General features: G+C 41.0%; 1 protein-coding gene across 1 annotated transcript in view; it reads left to right on the top strand.

Moving 5' to 3' along the window:
- The window catches only part of Hhip (hedgehog interacting protein), a 92,560-nt gene extending 72,596 nt beyond the window's left edge, over positions 1–19,964 (top strand). Inside the window, exons 12-13 of the mRNA XM_057753709.1 lie at positions 10,246–10,394; positions 13,165–19,964. Coding sequence (XP_057609692.1) covers positions 10,246–10,394; positions 13,165–13,358 — 343 coding nt within the window. The 3' untranslated portion in view covers positions 13,359–19,964. The remainder of the gene's footprint in view (positions 1–10,245; positions 10,395–13,164) is intronic.
- The last annotated feature ends 4,223 nt before the right edge of the window (positions 19,965–24,187 follow it).

Here is a 24,187-nt window from a genome sequence, read left to right as displayed (position 1 = left end):
TTACAATCGTTTGTAAATTGTCAATTTGTGTTTTCCTGGGAAAGTCGTGGACTGGTGACTGGTCCGACTACCTTTTCTATAACCATAAAACATTCCCTTTCCTGAGAAAACTACAGGTTAGCACTGGCCACTGCACAGCAAGGAGAGCCATGAGAAACAGGGAGCAGTCTCCGTCCCCCGCTCACCGCTGAGAGCGTGACCTCACTCCTTCACAGTTAGAGGCATGCTTGTCATTCCATCGGTAGTGGCAGCGGCTATTCCTCTTCGTGTGTGAAATCGGTGTCTTCTTTGAGAAAAGAAATGAAAAGCTATCAGACACCCAGGAGAGTGCTGAAACTGGCAACATTGCGAAGACAAAGCAAGCCAGCGTGACCAGTAACACAGAGCGCTCGAGTGACCTGCTGCGCAGGGGTGGGATTTCACCCGGACCTGTGGCAATTAGTTTCCCAATGGTCACTGTTGCTCCATTATGCTGTCAGGATTGATCAGCTTCTGAAGCTTCCCCTAGTAGGGTAATGAATTCCCCCCACCTTGCCCGCACCCCCTACACACACACTCAAATCTCTCTTGAGCTGGATTGTTTAGTCTGTTGGTGAGTAGAGGTGAATTTTACACCTTTAATCTATTATTAGGATCTAATTATCAGGGTTGCCATGAGTGACCTTGGCTTTGTGATCCTAGGGCCCCCTCTAGTAGGGTGGTCTCAGAGTGACATACCCAAAGGCCTGGCTTCTCATTATTGGCCTGTTTCTGGCGATTCATGTCATGTGTGGGGCCAGGGTTAAGATCTGTGTTTGCTTTGCAGAGATGGGGGAAGTAATAGAATCCCGAAGGCCCATCCTCCTACACAGGCGGCAGCGTATTCTAACCAAAGCGGGTGGGAGAAGCTAATGTTTTCATCAGCGTTTGTTGGGAGCCTCTTACTGTTTTGATGTGAATGCCAGCGATTATTATTACAGTGTTTTCCCAAGAGGGACTGGTATATAAGCAGACACTCTGGACAGACAGGATTATTTGGGGCAACAGTAGTTAATTGTTAGCATAGGCACGCTCAAGAGGTCAGGCAGAGTAGAAGTATTTTTCTAAAAGAAAGATATTTTTCCAAGGAAGAACATCATCAAATTTAAATATTCGTATGTGTGCATATATAGTTATTCCTTGTTATTTCAAAAGTCTAACTCAGACTGAACAGTTAAGTTCACTGTCTTCTTATAGAGAAACCCCTAGACTTCTTACAATATTTTCAAAATAGCTTTCATATGCCAACTGATTTATGACCCTGGAAGAGAAAAATACTAAATTGCAATTTATTTGTTATATTTTTATATAAGGTATCATGGAAGCTACATACTTATCATAGTATTTATGCTATATTTTCTTACACACACACAATGAACTTAGAAATAAAATATAATAACTTTTAACCAGATTTGGCAAAACCTATGGGACCCCAGGATTGTCACTCCAGTTGGTAAGAACAGTTTGGTCTAAGGCTGTAAACTGAAGAATCATTTTGTAAGTTTTAATTTATTTACAGTGTAACAGCTTTTTAAAAGAAGGTGTTTTAGAAAAAGTAAAGGCCATTAAATTTTAATTAACTTATAAGTTAGTGTATAAAATAATGGGGCTTCTTATACATTTTATACTCATATGTATTTGTACGTTGCTTCTCTCATTGCCCTCTCTTCCGTCCCCTCTCCCCTCCAAGCAGTCATCATTTATAATGAAAATTTGGAAATGCAAAACAGCCAGCTTCCCTAAGTTATCTAGGGAAGAGGCTTCCCTGGGGAGACAGGACAAGGGTGGATTTGTCAGGACTGGAAAGATGGCTCTGAGGTTAAGAGTACTTACTAGCTACTCCTCCAGAGGTCATGGTTCAGTTCCCAGCACCCAGTTGGCGTCTCACAACTGTCTGTAACTCCAGTCCCAGGGGATCCAATACCTTCTCTTTAGCCTCTGTGTGTACCAATCATAATGAGGTGCGTAGATATACATACAGACAAAATATCCATACACATAAAAATACTATTTTTACAAAAAGTCAGACGGTGATGGTGCATGCCTTTAATCCCAGCACTCAGTAGGAAGAGGCAGGTGGATCTCTGGGAGTTTGAGGCCAGCCTGGCCTACAGAGCTACTTCAAGGACAACTAGGGCTAGACATAGAAACCCAGTTTCAAATGGCTTTGTCTTATGCCAAAACACTAACCACTTCAAGGCTATCTTCAAAGTTGGGAAGTTGCCTCTCATGTCAGAATGGAGTTGGGATCAAGTCAACAGCTCAGTCAATTTTGGGTCCCCGAACTCTCTTGTACTCAGTTCAGTGTGCCCCATGATCTGCCCTTGGAGGCTCCATCAGCTGACATACCAGGGGGCAGGTTAGATACACTGAACATACAGTTTGGGCAGTGGCTCTCCTTGAAGCTGAACAGCACACAGATTGCTGCTGTTCTGTGTCCTGGGCCCATCAGAGACTTGCCCATGACCATTGCTTCTTGCCTCTCACCTCCATGGCTTCTGACGTGAGATGAATAGCGTATTTAAAGTGTTTTCTAATCTCTAGTCTTGTCGGGCCTCATTCTTGGCATTCCATAATCATTTTCAGGTGATTTCTCAACTTTTAAGTTTCTCTCACTTCTAAAATTAGGATGCAGGTGTCCACGGAGCTTACCAAAGCTCCGAACAAATGCTCTCGGGGCATCATTCCTTACATGCTTGCTCTTTATGAACTCTTCTCAAACTTAACCAAATGTTGGGGTGGGGGGCAGTGAGATGGCTCAGCAGGCAAAGACACTTGCAGCACAAGCCTGATATCTGAGTTCGAGTCCCATAATCTAAAGACAGAAGGAGAGAAGGCAGTCTACAAAATGGTTCTCGGAACTCCAAATAGGAACTGTGACATGAAACCCTGCACACTCAAATAAATGACTGCATGAATAAATAAATAAAATGGAAAAGAATCGGGGTCAAACACTCTCTGGCAATGGTGGAAACTCAAAAGTCTGACACAGTTAGGTGACTTCGAAGTTTTACCACTGTAGAACACAGGACTCCAATTTAAACCAAAATGCCTTTGTTTTGACTTTGAGATGTTCCCAGGGCTAACTGTCCAGGAAGGTGGAAGGCCATGCTGTCCTGTTGCTCCCCCTCTCTGAGTCCACTCATCCTGTATTTTAACACCTTGCTTAGCTCTTCTCCAACCAAGACACGGGGACTTTCCCTTTAAGAGATCTATAAATCAACAACACAAATCCCAAGCTTAAGAGGTCATCCTTCAGAAGGCTATGTCCCCAAACTCCTCTGTGACCAGTATCAAAACCTATCTCTCTGCTGCCTCTCCATGCCCATGAGGTGCCGCTTACTAATCCTGTTTTGATATTTTTTTCTTAATCACTTCATCCTACCTCATTATGCAGGATGCTAAAGTCTTGCTTTAAAGAAAAAATCACAAGGGTAAGCCAGTCCTATTTACCCTTTGCGCATGTCTGGTAGTCCACTGGCAGCTCTGTCATCCTAAAGAAACTTATGCATCATAGAGCAGCTTTCGTCCAATAAGCCAGTGGAGTCCCAATTCATCAGTCAGTTTTATGCAAGTGGCCCCCTAAGTTGATAAATTCCCACAGTGCCTGTTGACCCAGCTGCCAAGTCCTCTTGCAGCAGGTGGTGTTTTCGTGGCCACCCTGACAGTAATACAAACTGTTTAGCGGCTCCATTGACCTTGTAGCTATTAACTGGGATACAGGATCCACAGGGGACTAGTTCCCAAACAGTGCGGAATTTCTTAACACCAGGGGTCATGAACAAGTATATGCCCTATAAAAATCCATCCAGCATGGTCAATTTGAAGTCTAAAAGACAGGCAAGCATTTTCCACATTTTTGCTATTATTTTTATTATGTATATCAGATAACCAAAACTGTGTGTACGCTTATTTCCCTGCATTTCTTTTCATTACTGATAAAGTTAATTTCATGTGTAGTTTTTTTTTTTTTAAAAATGTCCTTTTGGCTAGCAAATCTTTCTAAGCTGCCATGGATCATCTGAAAATTTAAAGATGTTTTATTTTTCAAAACAGGCAAAATCAAGGTCAAAACGTCTAATGAATGGATTATCGTGGTTGCATAATCTATTGTAACAACTTTGATATGACTAAAATCTTCTCAAACTTTAACAAGATTTGTGTATGTGTACATGTATGTATTTACAGGCATACTTAGATAGACATGTGTGATCCCTGCAGTATTGCACAGAACCTTTACCTGTTTTACAGCAAAGTCTTGCATAACCTAAGAAAAACTAGTATGTCCGTGTTATTTTAAATACTGTTTCAGTCCTATTTTTGAAAACAATCATGCCTTTATTCAAAATGAAGACAGATTCATATTTATAAAATGCTAACCTAATTCTGCTTCTCCCCCTCTTGAAGTTTGCCCTGATTTTGTAGCCATCATGATGAATCTAAACTGCTTCCCCTAGCTCTGTTAGTGCACAATTAACTGACCAACAAGAACCGGAGATGTTTACAGTGCACACAGGCCCCCAAGCCTTACCCTTGGGGGATTTCTTTCAAGAACCCTACTGGGTGCCTGCAACTGCAGACGCGTCTACCCAGTGAGCATTTCTCCAGCACACGCCCATGGTAAAGGTTAACACAGAAGTTAGGAGCAGAGAGAGTTGCAGCAATGACTCACAGTGAAGCAGAAAACTTGTAACAGCATGCTAGAATGGCCGAGTTTAAAGCTTTACTGGTTCATTTCTGAAATTTTCCATTAGCATTTTTGAACCACTGGAAACAAAAAACAAAAAACAACAAAAAAAAAAAACCCAGAACGCTGTAGGGATGACTTGATTTTTTATAATTATGTGAATAATGTGAAATTATTAAGTCAAGCGAATTAGCATATCCTCTAGCTCTCATACTGATTTTTATGGTAAGAACACATATAAATATATCTATATATTCCCTATATCCTATAGATTTGACATATAACCAAACATTCAAAGGAATTTTCCATTTTATTCCATTATAGTCTTTCTTAATCTATCAGTTTTGAATGCTGGACCACTAACCCCTATGATAACTATTCAACTGCCATGAGATTTTGACTGAATTGCCACCTACAAATGGCTTCTATTTACAAATACTTAAAATGGAGAGTAAGAATAATGAAAAATTTATCCTTCAAAAATGGGTTCATTTGCTAAGAGCTCAGGATTCTTAAAGGCATTTCTAAAATTCATGTCTCTTCCTTTCACCACCAGCTCCCTCCGGCTCGGTGCTAGAACCTGATAGTATTCAATCCCCTGAATATCTTACCTTCTTATTCTATTTTTATTCTTATTACGTTATCATTAATTGTTACCTTAGTGGATCAGGTCAAAATAAAGTCCGAGTTTCCCACCCCTATGGGGACCCTGCCTTGGCTCTTTGATTTTTCCTTCCTCCTGAGCTCAGAGTTTCACGTCCATCACAGTTTGGTTGTGTGTGTTTCCAGTCTCCCTGAAGGCAGCGAGCTAGCTTCCCTCTCTAGTTGTGCTGTTAACTGAACTGCCAAACTCTCTCCCAACCTCCAACCCTATGATAAATCTGTAACTGTCTAGAGTCAGGAGGCTGTGAATGTATCAAATATCTGTGGTAATTTGATAAACTTGACTTCCCATCTAAAAGCAAATAACATTATCATTCAATTTTAACTACTTTGCCTAGAGTAAGAAATGTTACAGTGTTTTTCTTTTTGGTTTTTCAAGACAGAGTTTCTCTGTGTAGCTTTGGTTGTCCTAGAACTCGCTTTGTAAGCCAGGTTGGCCTCGAACTCTGCCTCCCAAAGAATATTGGGATTAAAAGTGTGTGACACCACACTTGAAAAAAAAAAACAAAACATGATTTTTACCTCCTGATTTTCCCATGAAAATAGAGAGGCTGATGATGTAAGCTTTAGTGTGAGAGATTCCCATGCCATTTTAGATATTTGTGGGATTGAGGTATGACCAGACGGTAACCACATTATAGGTATTAGTGCCACTCAGCCCTCTTAGTGAGTGTGCCAGGAAAGTTGGTAAGTCCAGGCTATGAGGGAGAAGCTTTAGACCCCAGGAACCCTCAGACTGCCCAGACCCATTTTGTTCAATGTACTTCTGAACAGAAATTTCTATACGCTGTTTAGAAATGACACAGAACATATTGAACCTAGCTGTCTAAATTATAGCTTTAAGAAACACAGTACAAGCTAAAAAGTTACAATGAGATTACATATAATATGACCTATGCAAAATTATAGTTATTCTTGAATTGAAGTCTACCATCCCTGGGAGCACTTGTCGGGGACTCAGGAATGACTGGAAACTGGAATAGACTCAGGGCCTCAAAAGCGTTCAAGATCTCATCATGCTCCAAAGAGGAGAACGCTGGTAAAAGCCAAAACAAAACAAAAAAAAGCACCTCTTCCTGTTCACACGGACCCCATATCCCAAGAAGATGGCTGTTTCCCGGTCACACAGGAGAGTCCCTCTTTGTGTTGAACCTGGACCATGACTATGCTCCAGATGAGGAAGAGTCCTCACACCCCAACAGAATTGATAAATTGTCAAGGGCAACTTCAAAATTGGTTACACGGTGTCTGTGGACAGTCACACATTGCTGTCAATCCTTTGCTTTCTAAAAATTCTATCCTCATGAGTACCCTGTAAAAGAAAACTGTTGCACTGACTAACCAGACCGAAGACCATCATAGGAAGAAAAGCAATTTATGTGTGCATTGACCTTTGAAGATGACACTAGGAACAAGGTTTCCCCAAGAGAGCCAGCACTCGGGGGTCATTTCTCTGCCTTGACTTACACAAATGGGTAACAGGCAGATCTACACAGTCATAAGCAGCTTCCATCTCCTCCCCCTCTTGAAGCAGCGGACCTGAGACTGCCTTTAGACACAGGGAGCAGTAAGGTGATTGCAGGGTATCACACACTTGGGGAATCCACTAAACCATAAGATTAGCTGTCATGGTATAGCAAGATGGCTGCCGAGAACAGACTCCACCCAGTTATAAGATTCCAAAGCTTTCGGTACGGAAGCTCCTGAACACACTAATTCATAACGACTGCATTCGCTGCTTCTGGTTAGGAAATGGCCCCCAGTTAGAAGAGCTCTTGACTCTTCCTACCATCTTGCTAGCTGCCATTCATCGGAGCCTAGACTGTGAGTAACGAAGGTTTAGACAACTGATTTCTCTTAGCTGTTGAGAATGGGAGAACTATGGAAGAGGAACGGCTTCAGAAATGTGAGGATAGCTAGGAGACACTTTCCATGAGCTCTGCATGACTGTAAGTGACTGGAGTAAGGCAGTGCTTATATCCTCCACCCCTTCAGGAAGTCATCAACAGAAGCCATGGGACTACCCAATCTGCTAAAACCTCTAGTGGGCCAGTATTTTATAAGTAAGCTGCATTTAAGGTTTACGTGTCTGGTTTTATAAGAGAATGGATTTGAAATGTGTATACTGTTGAAAAAATTAAGAATGACCCTTTTTTGGTGAAATGCAAAATGGATGTCAACACTACTCACTCAGAAGGAGAGGATTCAACACACGCTGACAGGAGATGTTTCATCTATTAATTTATTTCTTCATTCATTAAATTACATGACATTAAATTAAAACCACCCCAAATCCCACTACCCGAGACAGCCACTGCTGGCCTTTTCTAGTCACAGAAAGTCAATACAGACAGTGTGTGTTGGAAATGACCTATGCTTCCCATTGTCCCTCCTCATTCAAAGAAGTGTCCAAACCTTTGCATCACTATGCAAATCCAGCCACAGCGGGTTTCTGAGAAAATGCCTTAACTTTCTGAAAACAATATTTTATAAATTGCAGACTGTTGGACAATTTTCTGTGATAGTCCCTTAGTGTTTTATTATCTGTCATGTCAGGAGATGAGGAAATATGTTTTTCTGACTCGAATTAAGCTTAAGAGCTGTGGGGATAGCTGTCATCACATAGACTCAGTGTTTTGTTTTTTTTTGTTTGTTTTGTTTTGTTTTTTTGTTTTTTATTTTTTTTTATTGCAAGGCCAAACACCCTGTTGTCTATATTTTCTGTTTTGAAAGTTACTTCTGACTCCATTCAGTAGAACTCAGAGTCCAGAGGCTTAAAAAAAAATGATTGTTTAAAAGAACAGAACTATTCAAATGATTCTAATTAGATTATATACTAAACACACAATTTTCTAGGCCAATGAAAATAATGTTCGAGTTAGTTACCGTATGACAGATGCACACTATTTCTGCTTAGCTGTACTCTAGGTATGGCTAGGTGGTATTTATGCACTACCTTGTCCCTCCTCCTCCTCCTTCAGTCCATGTAAAGGAGTCTGTCTATTTACTGGAAAGGAGGCTGTAACCATAGCAAACATCATGGGGAGGGAGGGGAAGGAGCACATGACTTTACCAAAGATCTTTGTCAGACTTGATCAAACATCATCCTAGAGAAATGAATTTAAATATGTTGGCTTGCCTCTTCTCTGGAGAAGGAAACAAATCCCTGTCTTTAGATGTGGTGACCTTGACATTTTAGCCTTTGATGTTCTAATATTATAGCTAGTATAAAAGCACATCATTTATATTAGTATATATAATGCTATAATAATATATAATAAATAAATGTAACTATACTATAAGTAAGGATTGGTAGGCAATAAAATACAGTAAATTTTGGGGGTTTTATGGGGGGTTAGTTTTATGTTGATGACATAAAAGTTTATCAGTTGGTCAGGGTGTGGTGATAGACACCTTTAAGATCAGAACTAAAGAAAAGGAAGCAGAAGAATAATTTAAAAATCTTTGATGGCTTAACTTTCTCTATAAATGACAACAGTGTAGAAGAATTCATACAAATGCATGAAGTTTCACATCACAAATGAGATATGTGTGCTTGTTATTAACATTCTTTCTCTTTATAACAGGAGTTAATTAAATTATTACATACAAAAAATTAATTTGACTTTATATAATTAATAAAATCTCTATTCTATATACCTTTCTTGGCATTCATAGTTTAAATTTTTACTCAGTAGCATAAATGTTCACCTACACATGCATATTAGGATATCTTTCGAGGAGAACAAATCAGAAGGCTGTTATCTCAAAATAAATACAAAACGATCCGGGTGCTTTGGCACACAACTGTAATCCTGGTAATTGAGAGACTAAAGCAAGCGATTGTCCAGTTAAAGTCCAATCTACAAACGAATCTGAGGTCAGCCCGAACTACAGTGAGACCCTTCCCCAAAAGGCAAGAAAGACAGAGACAGAGAGATGGGGAGACCCTGCCACAAATGGAGACAGAGAGAGAACGAGAGAAAGACAGAGACAGAGAGAGACAGACAGACAGACAAGAAAGAGAGAGGTACTAAGAGGCCCTGCCCCAAAAGACAAGACTGTGGAGGGCAGAGAGAAGTGAAGACATGTAACTCAGCAGAAGTACATGCACCTAATGTGTTCAAAGCCCTGGGTGTGACCCCAAGAACCATTAAAAAGAAAGACGAGAGAAGAGAACAGAAGGGATTCATTCCTGTTTGTTAGGCAGCCAGTGTTCACTACGACAGACATAACCAGCCCTGGGATACTGCCAGCCAGGCCAATCACAAGAAGGAACTACCAGGTGCTATCTATAAAAGTGTTTATGGATCGTCGTGGAAGAAAGCTTCAAAACATTCGTGCCCATCTATTTTTAAAAGTGCAGTTTGAGTGCTGGCAAAAAGGCTCAGAGAGTAAAAGCCCTCGCTGAGCCAGCCTAATGGCATGAGCGCCATCTCCAAAACCATGAAAAGGTGAAAAGAGAGACCTGACATCACAGGGTTGACCTCTAACCTACACACAACCATGGCACGTGCACACCCATACACACACATACACACACACATCTGCACACATGCATGCACACAAACACACATACTGTCAAATACCAATTTTAAACATTTAACATTATAGTTTCTAGAACTGTAACGAATACAAAAGAGCTATATTATTCTTCTTATGTTTTTATGGAGAACTTTGATGGTAATAAAGTTTCTTAGGCTACTTCACATCACTGGTGTGATTTTCTGTTCTGAAGCTGTGAGTTGACTGTATCACTTGACAAAAAAGATCTCTTTTGAAAGCAACAAACATCCTTAGTAAGCAATAAGATCACTAAGTTTCATCATACTGGTTTTCAACTGATGTGCTATGTCAACTCTTGTTTTGGGGTGCAGACCTTTAATGCCTGAGGAATGCAGAGTCACGGTTCAACCTGCACAGACCCTGACCTCGGATTGCTCCCGGCTCTGTCGGAATGGCTATTACACCCCCACGGGCAAGTGCTGCTGCAGTCCAGGCTGGGAAGGAGACTTCTGCAGAATTGGTTAGTATTTCTGTTATCATCTGGGACACTGGAAGTGGCCCTTGGTGCTTGAGAAACTAGCATCAATCTCTAGAGCCATCTAGTATCCAGTGGCTGGTGCTTTAAGATATCTCTTTCTGAAGGTACAAATGGAACCTTTCCTGTTTTAATATGGGCTGTTCATATATTTCAGGTAATCAAAAACATAAAAGATCTTTAAATGACTGGATCATTTCACAAACGAAGAAAAATGAAAACAGCACACCACAGAGTTACATTTGCAGTGTTCACACCGCTAAAGAGTTAGTGCTTGCCAAGCCCTGGCCAACTGCAAGCATTTTCCAGACACTCCACCAATGCCCACTCTAGCTTCTCTGCTTGCATCTAACTGCGGCATGCTGGGAGCAGAGGTTCTCAGGGTGGGGAGGGGGTCTGGCTAAAAGGGGAAAACGCAGTTATCTAGGCGCCTGTTAAACAAACACTCTTCTACTCTTCTCTGCCCCGTGCCTCATCGTAAAGTGCACAGCGGCTCAAAGGGACCGAAGCACATCTATGTGCGAGGCTCTAGCCCTTCGTGTGACATTCCCTCCATTTAGTGCTATGTTAAACGCTAATCGGGGTGAAGTTAAGAAAAATGAATAAGGACTGGGGAGATGGCTCGGTGGTTAAGAGCACCAGCTGCCCTTTCAGAGGTCCTAGGTTCAATTCCCAGCACCCACTACAGAGGGATCTGATGCCCTCCCTTTTCTGTCCTGCACACATACAGAAGGACAGAACACTCAGATACATAAATAAATAAAAAAGAAAAGTAAATGAACTTAGAAACTTAAATACAAATTCAGCAAGGCATGTGCACACATTAATCAGTAGTGATCTTGACCCGTACAGTCTTACACAGCAAAGTATACCCTGCCAATGAAAACCAAAATCTAAATTAATATTTAATATTTCTCTTGACACATAAATGCTGATTTTTTATTCTAAAGATGTATTCGTTTCAAGATATATTATAATTATGACTTGTCCATCTCCCACATTGCCTAACAAAAGCAATTAATACTTAAGAGTCATATAGACAGTACATATTTTAGCTTAAACAATCAATACTTAAGAGTCATATTTTAGCTTAAATTGCTTTTGCCATTTCGTAACATTACTAATATCTGATTAGAATTAGAGCGACAAACTGAGGTGACAGACATAATTACAACTCAGCAGAATCCAGGTAGCTATTTAAGTCCATCTCCCTCTTGGTCAGTTGAGCACAAAATTAAGAATCAATGTACGAATTCAATGATAGTCATACGCCTGGGCATTGTTCCTCACTTCTTTTTGTGTTTGATATGTACCCCCTTGTTTCTTCATATAGCAGCCAGTTCTGTTAGCTTCATTGCACTCTGTCTAACTGCTGTGTTACCTCAAACAAATGTAGCTTAAAAAAATATTTTCTGAGCATCTTCTCTGGACAGCATGCTTAAACTGGGGGTAAATGAATTATGTTAAGTACCAATATGTTAAACAGCAACAAGAGAAACATGTTCATGTTGGTTCATTTTGGTTAACATTTGTTTTGTTTCTATAGAATCTTCTCAATTAAGATTTTCTCCTGATTAAGTTTAAATATTTTCAATAAATAAGAAAAACTAAACACTTTATAAAAATAATCTGAGATGTCTCCAATGAAGAATTTTATTTATACACCCAGGTGATTCACACATCTTCCATAAATTTGAAAGAGAAAATTATTTTCATTTTTTTCTTTATGCTTTCTTTTCCATGGCTCAGTCCCAGAGTCATGAATTTTCAATACTGTATCTGAAAAGACAAAAGTGATCCCAATCTTGACAAGGAAATGTATTCAAAGAATTTTATTTTGTCTGTGGTGGCTCCACCCCTAGACTCACCAATAAGTGACAAGTAATGACTCTATCAAACTGTCTCTCTCTGTACCATTTTAGCGGTAAACCTTCACTTTCTCTTCCTCTATGATAGTAGGAAAATGGTTTAATAAACAGACTCTATGCTATAAAACAGCCCTAAAGGCATTGTTCAGATGCCTTTCTCTTGCACTGAGCCCAGGATGGGACTTCAGACATACTCAGAGACCAATATGCCTGTTCATCCCGTCTTAGCATGGGAAGCAGGGATTGCCAGGGAGACCAGATGCATGATACTGATACAGCTTCAGTCCCAAACTGACTTTATTTCAGTGTCACAGTGGAAGTGTTCCAGCCCGCGTCCCCTTTCTCAAGGCCAGCCTCTCTCCCTCCCATGTGTCCTACCTGGAGGAAGGGCGTTGCTGTTGGCTGAAATGCCCCTTGGAGCAGGAGCTGAAAGGGCTGACATTTGTGTTAGTACCACTTCTTCAAATGACCGCAGTAGTTTCTTTTTTTTTTTGGTTTTTCGAGACAGGATTTCTCTGTGGTTTTGGAGCCTGTCCTGGAACTAGCTCTTGTAGACCAGGCTGGTCTCGAACTCACAGAGATCCGCCTGCCTCTGCCTCCCAAGTGCTAGGATTAAAGGCGTGCGCCACCACCGCCCGGCAACCGCAGTAGTTTCTCACGAGCTCTGCTTCTCAGTGTGCTGACACCCGGCCATTTAGCTCGGTTCCTGTCCCTAAAAACCTGCGTGTCTGGAAACTGTCCTGCCTGCATATTCCTCTGCCCACCATTTTGTGACTGTCTTCCGCCTTCTTTTTCTACCTTTCCTTACTAATCAAATACTTGACCTCATCCGTGGATGGCTTCCGGCGTGAAGATTAAGAACACTCAAGCTGTTTTCTTTCTTGCAGCCAAATGTGAGCCAGCGTGTCGTCACGGAGGGGTCTGTGTGAGACCGAACAAGTGTCTCTGTAAAAAAGGCTACCTTGGTCCTCAGTGTGAACAAGTGGACAGAAGCATCCGCAGAGTTACCAGGGCAGGTATTCTGGATCAGATCATTGACATGACATCTTATTTGCTGGATCTTACAAGTTACATTGTATAGTTTCTGGGACAGTTTGAGTATTCCTTCCTGGTGGGCATTTATTTGATCTTGTCATTAAAAAGAGAGACTCTCCTCCTGCTACACACTCCTGTGAGTTCATTCTCTTTTAGTAACTTAAAAGCAATTTCCAGAAATGTGCAGATTTCAGTGTGTATGTTGCACGTTTGTTCACATGCACACGTCCACACGTGTGCACACACACAATCCCCAAACTCAAGGTTTTGGTTTGTTTTTCTTTTTCTTTTTTGATATCTACTTCCTAGTGTGGACTGTGTCACACAGAAGTTCCATTGTGGATTGATCACAGAATGTTTATGGCACCAGAAGATATTCTTTTAGTTCCTGGGAAATTTCTGTCTATGATTACTAAAGTCAACCATAGTAGGCTTTTGAAATGTTATTGTGCAATGTGGTGGAAATATTTTTATATTAAAGGTCTATAATAAGAGAGCATGTTTCCAAACTCCTTGGTGAATTTCTGAACAAGTAACTTGATGTTAGGTTGTCAGCTTCATTTCGGGTGATGGGTCTATCACAGAATGTTGCACATTTACTGTTTTATTTGATAGATCACTCTAGCTACTTCAGCTTAATCTCAAGATGGTTTTCAAATGTTTCATGATTAAATCAGAATGACCTATTTGAAAAAGCAATCTTCCTGAATAGACCGCTTCTATTGTATATTTTGTGTAACAATAGGCACTGGGTTTGTGTTACATATTGATATTTTTTATCTTATTTTTATAATATAGACATCACCTAGATGAAACACCTTTCCCCTGTCCTGTAAAATACTAAAGTTACATTTTCACCAGATTAATTGGAAATAAGGGGAGCAGGAAAGCAAACAGCCTCTAATGTGCTGTGGATCTAGTCTAGCAGTGTGTCCTTATGCCGACATGTAATCATGCTGGTCAGAGGGAAAAGCAAGGAAGCAGCCAGTCCTTCCAGAGTGCCAGCATTGTGGTACTCTGAAGTGCTTCCGCCACAGCCAGTCTGTCAGTCTGAGGGATTAAAAGCTTACGGGCGTGCACTCTAAATCCACCCTCCATGGAGAATGACCTGCTCGTTCGTAGCCAGCTCAGGTTGTGTAAGCTGCCAAGTGCAGATTCTTAGGATCCTCATTCTTGACATCACAAACTCCCAGTGCATAGGTCCCTTCAGGATGCTGGGACAACCCCGTTTGGTTCTCGCCTCGATCAATTTCCTACCAATGCTCTGTTCAGATTTTCTTAAAGAAATAATGTACTCTAGACTTAAATTACAAGCATCTGACAGGCATTTTTCTTAATGGTTTTCCATTTGCCATCTTTCCATGTTTGGGTTTTAACAGTGTATAAGGGTTTTTGTACTACTGACTGTGATAAGCACACACCCTCTACCATGACATCTATTCCTCTGGAATCCAAATTGTAGAATCATATAAGTGCTCAGCACTGGATGATATTGCACACAGGCTCCCCATCCTCGGGAATATGAGTCTTAATTCTGAAACAACAATAGTAGTCTCCCGGATAGTAGTCCTCTGTTGTTTTAAGGGAGAGAGTTGCAATTACATTCTAAGGAATCCACAAGGTAGAACAATTTGTTGGCTCCACTTACTCCTGTCTTCCATATATGATTACGTGGGGTTCCAATGACCTCACACCAATGAAAATGGATTGAGAAATCTTGGTGCTTAGTGAACAGTAGCCTGCATTAAAAAGTGCATGCATAATTGTGCACAATTTAGCTGCAATTGACAGTCTATTCAGAGAAGTCTTGCGACTAAATGAGCATGGAGACCAAATTGCCCTCTCACCCCAGAAAAAGGGTAGTCCCTGCCGTCACACCAGCTCTCCGTTGGCCCAGCACTGTGACAAATCTCGCAATGAACCATGCAGTAACCTGCATCTGTAGGTGAAGAGCAACCCCTTGTCTCTGTGGCTTTCTCTTCGTAGTCCTTTTACTGAATTCCATCACAGAAAGGTTTACAATTTAAACAAAAGGAAAAACTGCCCTGACCACCATTTTTGTAAGCAGACCTTCCTATCAAATCATCCTCTATTCAGCATGGGTGATACTGACAGAAGGCAAATGTCTCATGAAGCAGCCAGCTGTCTAAATCTGTCAGATCGTACAGTTTTATTACACATACCCCCACTCACAGTTTGAGCAAAATCAAGAAGGATACCCCTGGAAATCCAGCAAAGTCTTAAAGCCCAAGTGCTTCTTTTTACATCTTAAAGAGAAGATGTTCCATGGGTAGGCATTCTACTCAAGCAACCTAGACAGAGCTGTTTCACATAGCTCTCTTTCAAGTGACTTAGAGATGTTATTGTGTTTCCTATAATGAGTTATTCAAATGTAATACCAAATTCTCTTTATAGAAGATAGGATCTTTAACCCAAGCAAAGGGTCTCTAGACTCCATTCTTTCTGTCCTTAGGAGGAAAGTAGATAACAATGACTCTAGATGACTGTGTGTTTTAGACTACATGATAAATTCCAAAATTTTCTTTGACCTCTTCCCTGAAGTTGTTTTTTTAAAATATATGACTGGGGATTATCATAAATGATTTGTGAGAGATAGATGGGAATTGGTTTTAAAAAAAAGTATGAGCTAAGAAAAATAAATGTTTAATCATTTAAAAGTCAAAATCTACCCATCTAACAAAGCACACAATCTAAAATGGAAGAATGTCATTTCTGTGAACACTGCTGTGTATGACAAAGAAGAAATAAACAGTTACTATCCCCTGCCCATCCTAGAGCTTAGCTCCAGGTACCAGCTAAGTGTGAAGTAACCCTCCTACTAGTATTGCTGCCAAGCTTTTGCCCTGATTCAAAGCACATAAATCAATGATAGGAAAACTAAATATCGTTAAATTGCAAAAGGAGGGACATCTAGGCAAGCTCAGTGATGGCAAAAATGTTTTCGTTCTTACCTTTTCATGTTAGGTATTGGAAGATATTTCGCAAGCTTACTCAGAAGTTTCTACAATTTAACTGATCAGTTTCATGAAGGATGGGCAAAGGAATCTATGCATGTCTACAAAGCCCAGCTAGAAAACTATTTCCTTATCATTTACATGCCTCTGAGTAGTGATTGCTTCCCTAGTGGCTGTCTTGGGAACGGCTACAGAATAATATACTGTCATTTTGTTTGTTTCTGCCTTTGTTTTAATTATCTGAACCACAAAGGATCCAACGAGTCCTTTGGTGAGAAGATGAGGTAGGAGGTGGCTGTGCAGCTGAGGTCTTTCCGAGCACACACCAATCTGCTAGGAGTCCCTCTTCTTTCTCTTAGCACAGGAGAGAAGCCCAGGTTAAGTTGGTAAGGGGAGGAAGTATGCCAGTCAAGGAGGTATGTCACTTTACTTTCTGAGCCTCTGTCTAGAGTGTTACCTAAGTTTTCTCCACCCTCACCCTTCTCTGCTCCTCCATCCGTATCTTTCTACCATCTCTCTTTGGATCTCTTCTTCCTCCACTTTCCCGCATTTTATGTTGGTTTCCCTGAACAGATGCACCACGTATGCCTGTCACAGGACAGATACCTATACATTTTGCTGGGGCTTGTTTTCCTTTGTTTTCTCTCCTGGAGGCTTGCTGACTTAAGTTCAGTGCCACTAAGGAGTAGAGAAATAGCACAGCAGCTGGTCCACTTCAGTCATTGAAAGAAATGACAAAAAGCACACAGATCCACCAGCGAGGTTGCCCCATGCCAGTCTTCAGCAAAGTCACTAGAAAGAGGAGAACCACGGTAGTAGAAAGCTGGAGATGACAGGAGGACACTCCTAGCTGCTTCCTATCAAAGTGACAACCATCTCTACAGAGTCTACTTTGAAGAAAACTGTTCCAAATCCATTTGGCAGGAAACTAGTGTCTTGATGATGACCTCAGACACTTATCCTCCCTGCCATGAGGTCTGCCTGTCAGAGAACTCAACCAAATTTATATGCCCAGAAAATGAACACATTTTTATTCCCTGGGGAAAGTGGTGGCACTGTTTCTGGGAACATTGATGGATTCCCACCAGCAAGCTCCCCTTTACGTATGTGAGACATGCATTTGCTCTGTCTTTCTTTGTCACACCAGCACAAATGGGCCACACATCTGATTAGAAATACGACATGAAATGAGATACAAAGTCTAAGAGCAGACACATCTATATGTTGAAAACATGTTCTTACATCCTGTCAGGTACGGGTCTTAGCAAGTCCTGCCTGTCTTGCTTGGTGCCATCTCCTCTGAGTAACTTCTGGAATGGGCTTGAGGTCACCTAGGAGAGTACAAAGGACTCATGGGAAGATGAAGTGAAGCTAGATGCTTGATTCCCAAAATTCTAGCAGCCTTGGAGAGATTTCTTCATTTATGAGATTGGCATTTCCTTAAGTTCTATTAAGTGTGAAGCCAAGATCCACCCTTTCTTTGCCTTGTTTTCCCGTACAATTTATTTAGGGCATGTATCAGCCAATTGAAAAGATGCAAATAAGTAATAGATTTCTTGCATCAATAAAAAGCCTTATACCTAAAACTTCTCATTTGTTTTTGTCAGTCAACAGTAAAATTTTTTAAAACGGTACTAATTCAGCATTCATTCTAAGGTAATTTTTCATGTCCATCACAAAGTAAGATGTCATTGTTTATTCAGGGTTTTCTTTTCTGAATATGTATTCTTTATAGATTTGAAAAACATATATCCACGTCCTGGCAAGTAAACATACCTATATATAGTATATTGTCTCAGTTGGCTACCATTCTTTTAAGTAAAAAGAATAGCTTTTTATCATCTAATATATGTATAATCTAATGTATATATTTAAATTTCCTCTATAGTATATGTATGTTATATCTCAATAATATATATACACTATATATTATGATGGACAATTCACAGTGACCAAATAATATAAGATTTTTCTTCACAGTTAGAAATTCAGTCTTGAACATTTCTCTCTGGACTGAAAGCTGGCTAATCAGTTGTTCCCATTCACATGGATGAGGTGTGATTAGGCTGGGGCGGGTCTGTGCCAGAATAAACATTGGATGCTTCTTTACCCCACGATCTTAAAATCTGGACATGACTTTTCTGGAATGAACTAAGAATCCATGTTCAGAAGGTTCATTTCATCATATTAATTTGAAAAGCTAAATTGACAACCTGAGGGTATCAGATATCCCCATATCTTTTTCTACTCAGAGGATGTGTATGAGCCTGCACGCTGCTAAGAACCGTGAAGTAACAGTCATACTGAAGTACTGTAGAATTCGGGAAACACGATTCTCTGGGACAGGCTAACAGACTACTATTTAAAATAAATCTACCTAATTACAATGAAAACAATTATTGAGTCATGACCCTAAGCACAAAAGAATTCTAACAGGAAAATCTGGTGTCCTCTGGATTTATCTGTGATGGTTGAGTTTTTTGTTTAGGTGTTAAGGATTGGTTTTGTGTTTGATTATTCTCATATATTTTGGTGTTTTGTGTTGTCTATTTCCCTCAGCTTATTGACAATTAAAGCGGTCTGTCCATATGTTACAGGACATTTCAGAACCAATCCATCCTTGGGTTTCTGTTAATAAGAGGCAGCAGATAGGAAGCCCAGGTGCCAGTTGAAAGGATCAGGACTAGGCTAGGAACTCTTTCTGATTTCTAGAACATTCTAAAAATTAATATGCACGGTTACTGGCTCACATGATCCTCCGGAGTTTGAACTAATCTGGTTTCACTAAATTGGTCTGTAAAAATATGCAGTTTTTCTTGATTCAACCAGCAATCTATTCATTAATGCAATATAAATGCTGAAGTGCCTCATATAATCTCCCACCGTTGAGAGGCGAGGGCATGCGCAAGGACAGGGCTGGAAGTTCACTGCGATGATTAAGATGTCCAAAACAAAAGAGACTTTCACTCCAACTAGCTCCAGCTTGCCTGAGCCTTAGACCCCAGCAGCGATGAGTCGTACAGATGGTCTCAAGTACATCTCTATGTATCTGTACATGTCCACACACCCGTGTATATATATATTTATCTATATGTACAAACACTACATATGTATACACACTATCTATGTAATATATAATATATGTATAATGCATATAAATTCTAACAAGTGTATTTGTGTTATCTTGAAAAGTGGTAAATGCAGAGAATTGGCTTTATTGTTGATCTGTGGATTTAATGTTTTTTTAGGTGAAAGGATGTTTTTAAGTGTATAATGTCTTTTCTTAATTTAATATATTTATGTAAATGCATGCCTGAAATTTGATTAGATTGGCTGTGTTTTGTGTCTTAACATGATCAAATGTATTAAACTTTATCTTGTGACTTCATGTTATGTGCCCTTTCAAAATTTGTTTTTATTTTAAACTTTTAAAAAGTTCCTCCTAAGTTTTCAGACTGGTTGTCACACAAACACTGGTTTTGAAATAGTCTGTACTCAAGCTACTTGTAAACGTTATTGTCTTTTGTCATTATTTATGTTCTAATTTTAATATTTCCCATCCAAATTATACCTAATGTCAGGGTCTGTTTCATTGTGTAGCTATATTGGGAACCAGAAGATATGTCATTGGTCTGCATTTGTTCTAAGTTACGACTGACCTAAATAAACCTAATCCTTTGAAGTGTGAATTACTGGTCAAGTAAAAGTTAAGACATAGAGAACAAAGAAGAACATGTGTGATACAGGGCCCCATAGTGAAGGAAGAAGCATGTGGGGACAGGGAACAGGGCTAAGGCAGGTACCCCCAACTCTGTGGCCTTGTTATCTGGCTTTTACCTTAATTGAAGCAGATTTTTTTTTTTTTTTTTTGTCAAAAGTCTGATCGGTAGAGCTAGAGCGATGACTCCGTGGTTGAAAGCCTGACACAAAGTTGATCCCCAGGACCCAGGCAGCAGCTCACAGCCTCTGTCACTTCAGTCCCATGGGCTCCCATACCCTCTTCTGACTTCCAGAGGGGCCAGGTGTGCTTGTGATGCATGTGGGCACATCTGGCGGATAATCACGCATACATGTTTTCAAAAGACTGATGAGTGAATTTGAGCTGATATTAGAAGAGCAATCTACTTCCATCTCAACCCACCCCCCACGTTCCTAAATAAACGTAGCTCACTAGCTTCCTGAATGGCGGCTTTTATAAAAGATTATTGCTAAGAGAATAAAACATGTAGTAAGATCCATTCATAAAGCGGCCCAGAACTTAGGTTGCTTCCTAGAAGTTCAGGCAAAATGACATCAGGAAAGCACCTTTTAGCTGGCTCCATAGGGACCCAGGAAGCACCAGAGACATCCTTCGGTCACTTTACTTCCAGCTGTTAGAGCACATCCCCCTGCCTCAGCACACAGAGCACGTGCCTCCTGCATGTGTCTGCCTCGAAGACTTGCTACACACACACGTAAAATAAAAAAGTGTGCACACAGCTAGAGATGGAAGCTGTCTTGCTTTTACTGATCTCTCTGGGTTCCTCCTGGGTCCCTCATTTGGCTTCTCAGCTCTGCCATCACTGGTTAAATGAATTCCTTGCTTGAAATTCCATAATCTGTGAACATCTAAAGTTGCTTCCATGCTGATTTTAAAGCTCTCAATTGATACATAGGTTAACATGTGCTCCTCCATGAGAATGGGACATGGCAGGATAAGACTGTAGCTAAGCAGCAGGGTGCTCACTTAGCAGGCTCAGGCCCCTCCCTGGGTTCCATCCTCAGCACCACAAAAAGATGAGAGTAGAAAAAACGATGAGAAGAAGAAAAGAAGAAGGAGGAGGAGGAGGAGGAGGAGAAGGAAGAAGAAGAAGAAGAAGAAGAAGAAGAAGAAGAAGAAGAAGAAGAAGAAGAAGAAGAAGAAGAAGAAGAAGAAGAAAACATGAAGAAAGGTTCTCTGGGATGTCATAAGAATCTGCTCTCTTGAACCCCAGTATGAGCACAGTAAAATGAGGTTAGGAAAATATGGAACCTACTGAGGGCAAAGGTGCCAGTAGCCATCACTGCAGATTTACACAGGCTATATTCGTAATGCAACTACCAGCTTCAGTTTTCTCTGGGCATCACAGTCAGCATGACAGTTTTTCTATGCACTTGCCCCTTTACACTTACGGCCTGAGGAGTTGGCTCAGTGGTAATGTGAGTTAGGATCCCAGCACCTACATAAAAAGCCAGGACACGACTACACATGCCCGTAACCCCAGCATTGGAGAGACTGAGACATAGATCGTCAGCCAGCTTAGCTGAAAAGGTAAACACTAGGTGCAGAGGGAGACCTTATCTCATAAAAATAAGGTGGAAAGTGACATAAGATACCTCCAAGTTAGCCTCTGGCTTCCACATTGTATGTGCGTGGGCACATGTGCACACACACATATACACACACTCACTCATACAAGCACACTCATGCATAGACACACTCACTCATACAAACACACTCATTCATAGACATACACTCACTCATACACACTCATTTATATGTACATACAGACACACACTCATACAAACACGCTCACTCATACATACAGACATATATACTCACATATATACACATAGTCATGCAAATACATTCACTCATACACACAAATATTTACACATATACACACTCATACAAACACTCAGACACACATACTCCTACACACACACATGCTCACTCATACACACACACACACAAAGCAGATTTGAAACTGATGTCTTATTTCCTGAGAAATATAACCTTAAATACCAGCCACATTAAATTAGTGTCTCATTTAAAATCTACCTTTTTTTCCTATTTAGCACTCAAATAGGTGTCTCTGGAGATTAAATTGTACCATCCTTCAAAGAAATGAAAGAATAAAAATAAGGCAAACACTGTGAATGAAGTATTTCTAATGTGTTTTCATAATTTGATTTATAGTTCATTCCTATGTGCCATTTTTATAATTAACAGAATTTAAAAGGGAAGGGGGACGGGGAAAGGGAGCGAAAGGCTGGGTTGGCAGTGACTGTGAAGCTCCTTCGGGGACTGTGCCAGCATCAGAAGCCACTTGAGCTCAGGCTTGGAATTTAATAAGGTGCCGTCAGATTCCTCTGACATATTTACAACCTTGTAATTAAGACCCCTTGATGCAAAATCCATGTGCTTCATGGAGAGCGACTTCGCTTATCTTAGACACTCTGCTCCAATATCACCAGCTACCAGGAGCCACGCATGCCAGGGACACTGGCATGGACCCTGGGGGAAGGCTGTGAGGTGCAGATGCCAGGCCTGGATCTCGAATGGATTGCCTGGTTGGTGTTCTTACCTCTCACTACACTTGGGAATCAGCTCTCTTCTGTTAAGAAGAAGAAAACTAGGTTCCTTCCAAGCTGGGGTTGGGGAGGCACCTTGGTAAGTTAGCCACCTTCTCACTCAAGTCTGAGTTTGGACCCCCAGCACCATACAAAAGCTCATCATATCAGGACACGTCTGCTACTCCAGTGAGACCCCGATCATGGTCAGCAACTCCAAACAAAATAGGCAAAACACCAACCCCCAGGTTCAATGACAAACTCTGTTTCAATAAATAAGGTGGAAAGACAATTGAAGAAGACACTGAATGTCAGCATGCCTTTACAGTCAAGCATACTTCCCAGACACATGCACACACACACACGCACACACGCACAAACACAACATACACACACACAGACACACATACACAAACATGCACACACACACACACACACACACACAGACCAAATGCACGTATAGTAATGTTAAAGGACACCCTTATTCATCTTTTCCTCTTCTTTCCACCCTTCCCCCACAGTTCTTCCTCCTTCCTGTGGGTCTGTCTTTGATTTCTCTGGGTTTGTCGCTATTGCTTCTCCCATCCCAGACGGTTCATTCTGATTCCCTCTCATGTCCTATCGTGTCTGATCTGTGCCTTTTATTTCCTCAAGTTGTCAAAGGTGTGGTCACAGAGAAGCAACAACAGCTCCTTCCAGGGTCCTTCATTGATAGAGGAGGGCCATATGTCTATTGGTTAATAAAGAAACTGCGTTGGCCTTTAATAGGACAAAAAATTAGGTAGGCGGAGTAGACAGAACAGAATGCTGGGAGAAAGAAGCCGAGTCAGTCAGTAGCCATGATCCTCCCACCCAACACAGACATAGGTTAAGATCTTTCCTGGTAAGCCACACCTCGTGGGGCTACACAGATTATTAAAAATGGGTTAATCGAGATGTGAGAGTTAGCCAATAAGAGGCTGGAACTAATGGGCCAGGCAGTGTTTAAAAGAATACAGTTTCCGTGTAATTATTTTGGGTAAAGCTAGCTGGTGGCCGGGAGCTGGGAGGCGGAAAGTGGCCCGCAGCTCCTTCAACACTTCATGTCCACTTTGCCTCTGTCAGTCATAACAGGTCAGAGAGAACTACAGCAGAGGGTCCCCCAATGACCTAAATCCTCCAGTACACCCCACCCTGGAGAGCCTTGATAAGCACTCAGGAGCTCCAAGCTAGGGATGAAGCTTTAGTTTGAATCCCTTTCCAGATCTGAACTACAGCACAGTGCAACCGTAGGTTGCAGGCTCGGGCTCACAAAGGAGAATATGTGGTGGTACTAAGTCAGTGTGTTGGGGACAGCTATCAGGATCCTGGTTCTGGAAAGGATCGCCACCGCAGTGACTGCTCTTGCCAGCATAGAATTATGATCCCACAAACATGCAATATCAACATGCTGGAGCTGATCTCGCACCTGAGCTAAACTTATGCTGGGTTGCACAATAAAATGCATGATTGTTGGTGTCCAGCCTCAACGGGGTTTGCATGTTCCAGAGTATAGGTACAAGGATTAGAAATACTAGGCAGGAGGAACGAAGATATGAAAGAAAAAGAA

Source organism: Chionomys nivalis, chromosome 21 (genome assembly GCF_950005125.1).
Source record: "Chionomys nivalis chromosome 21, mChiNiv1.1, whole genome shotgun sequence".
Taxonomy (NCBI): domain Eukaryota; kingdom Metazoa; phylum Chordata; class Mammalia; order Rodentia; family Cricetidae; genus Chionomys; species Chionomys nivalis.
Note: the sequence above shows the minus strand (reverse complement) of the source record. Positions and strands in the feature narration are given on the sequence as shown.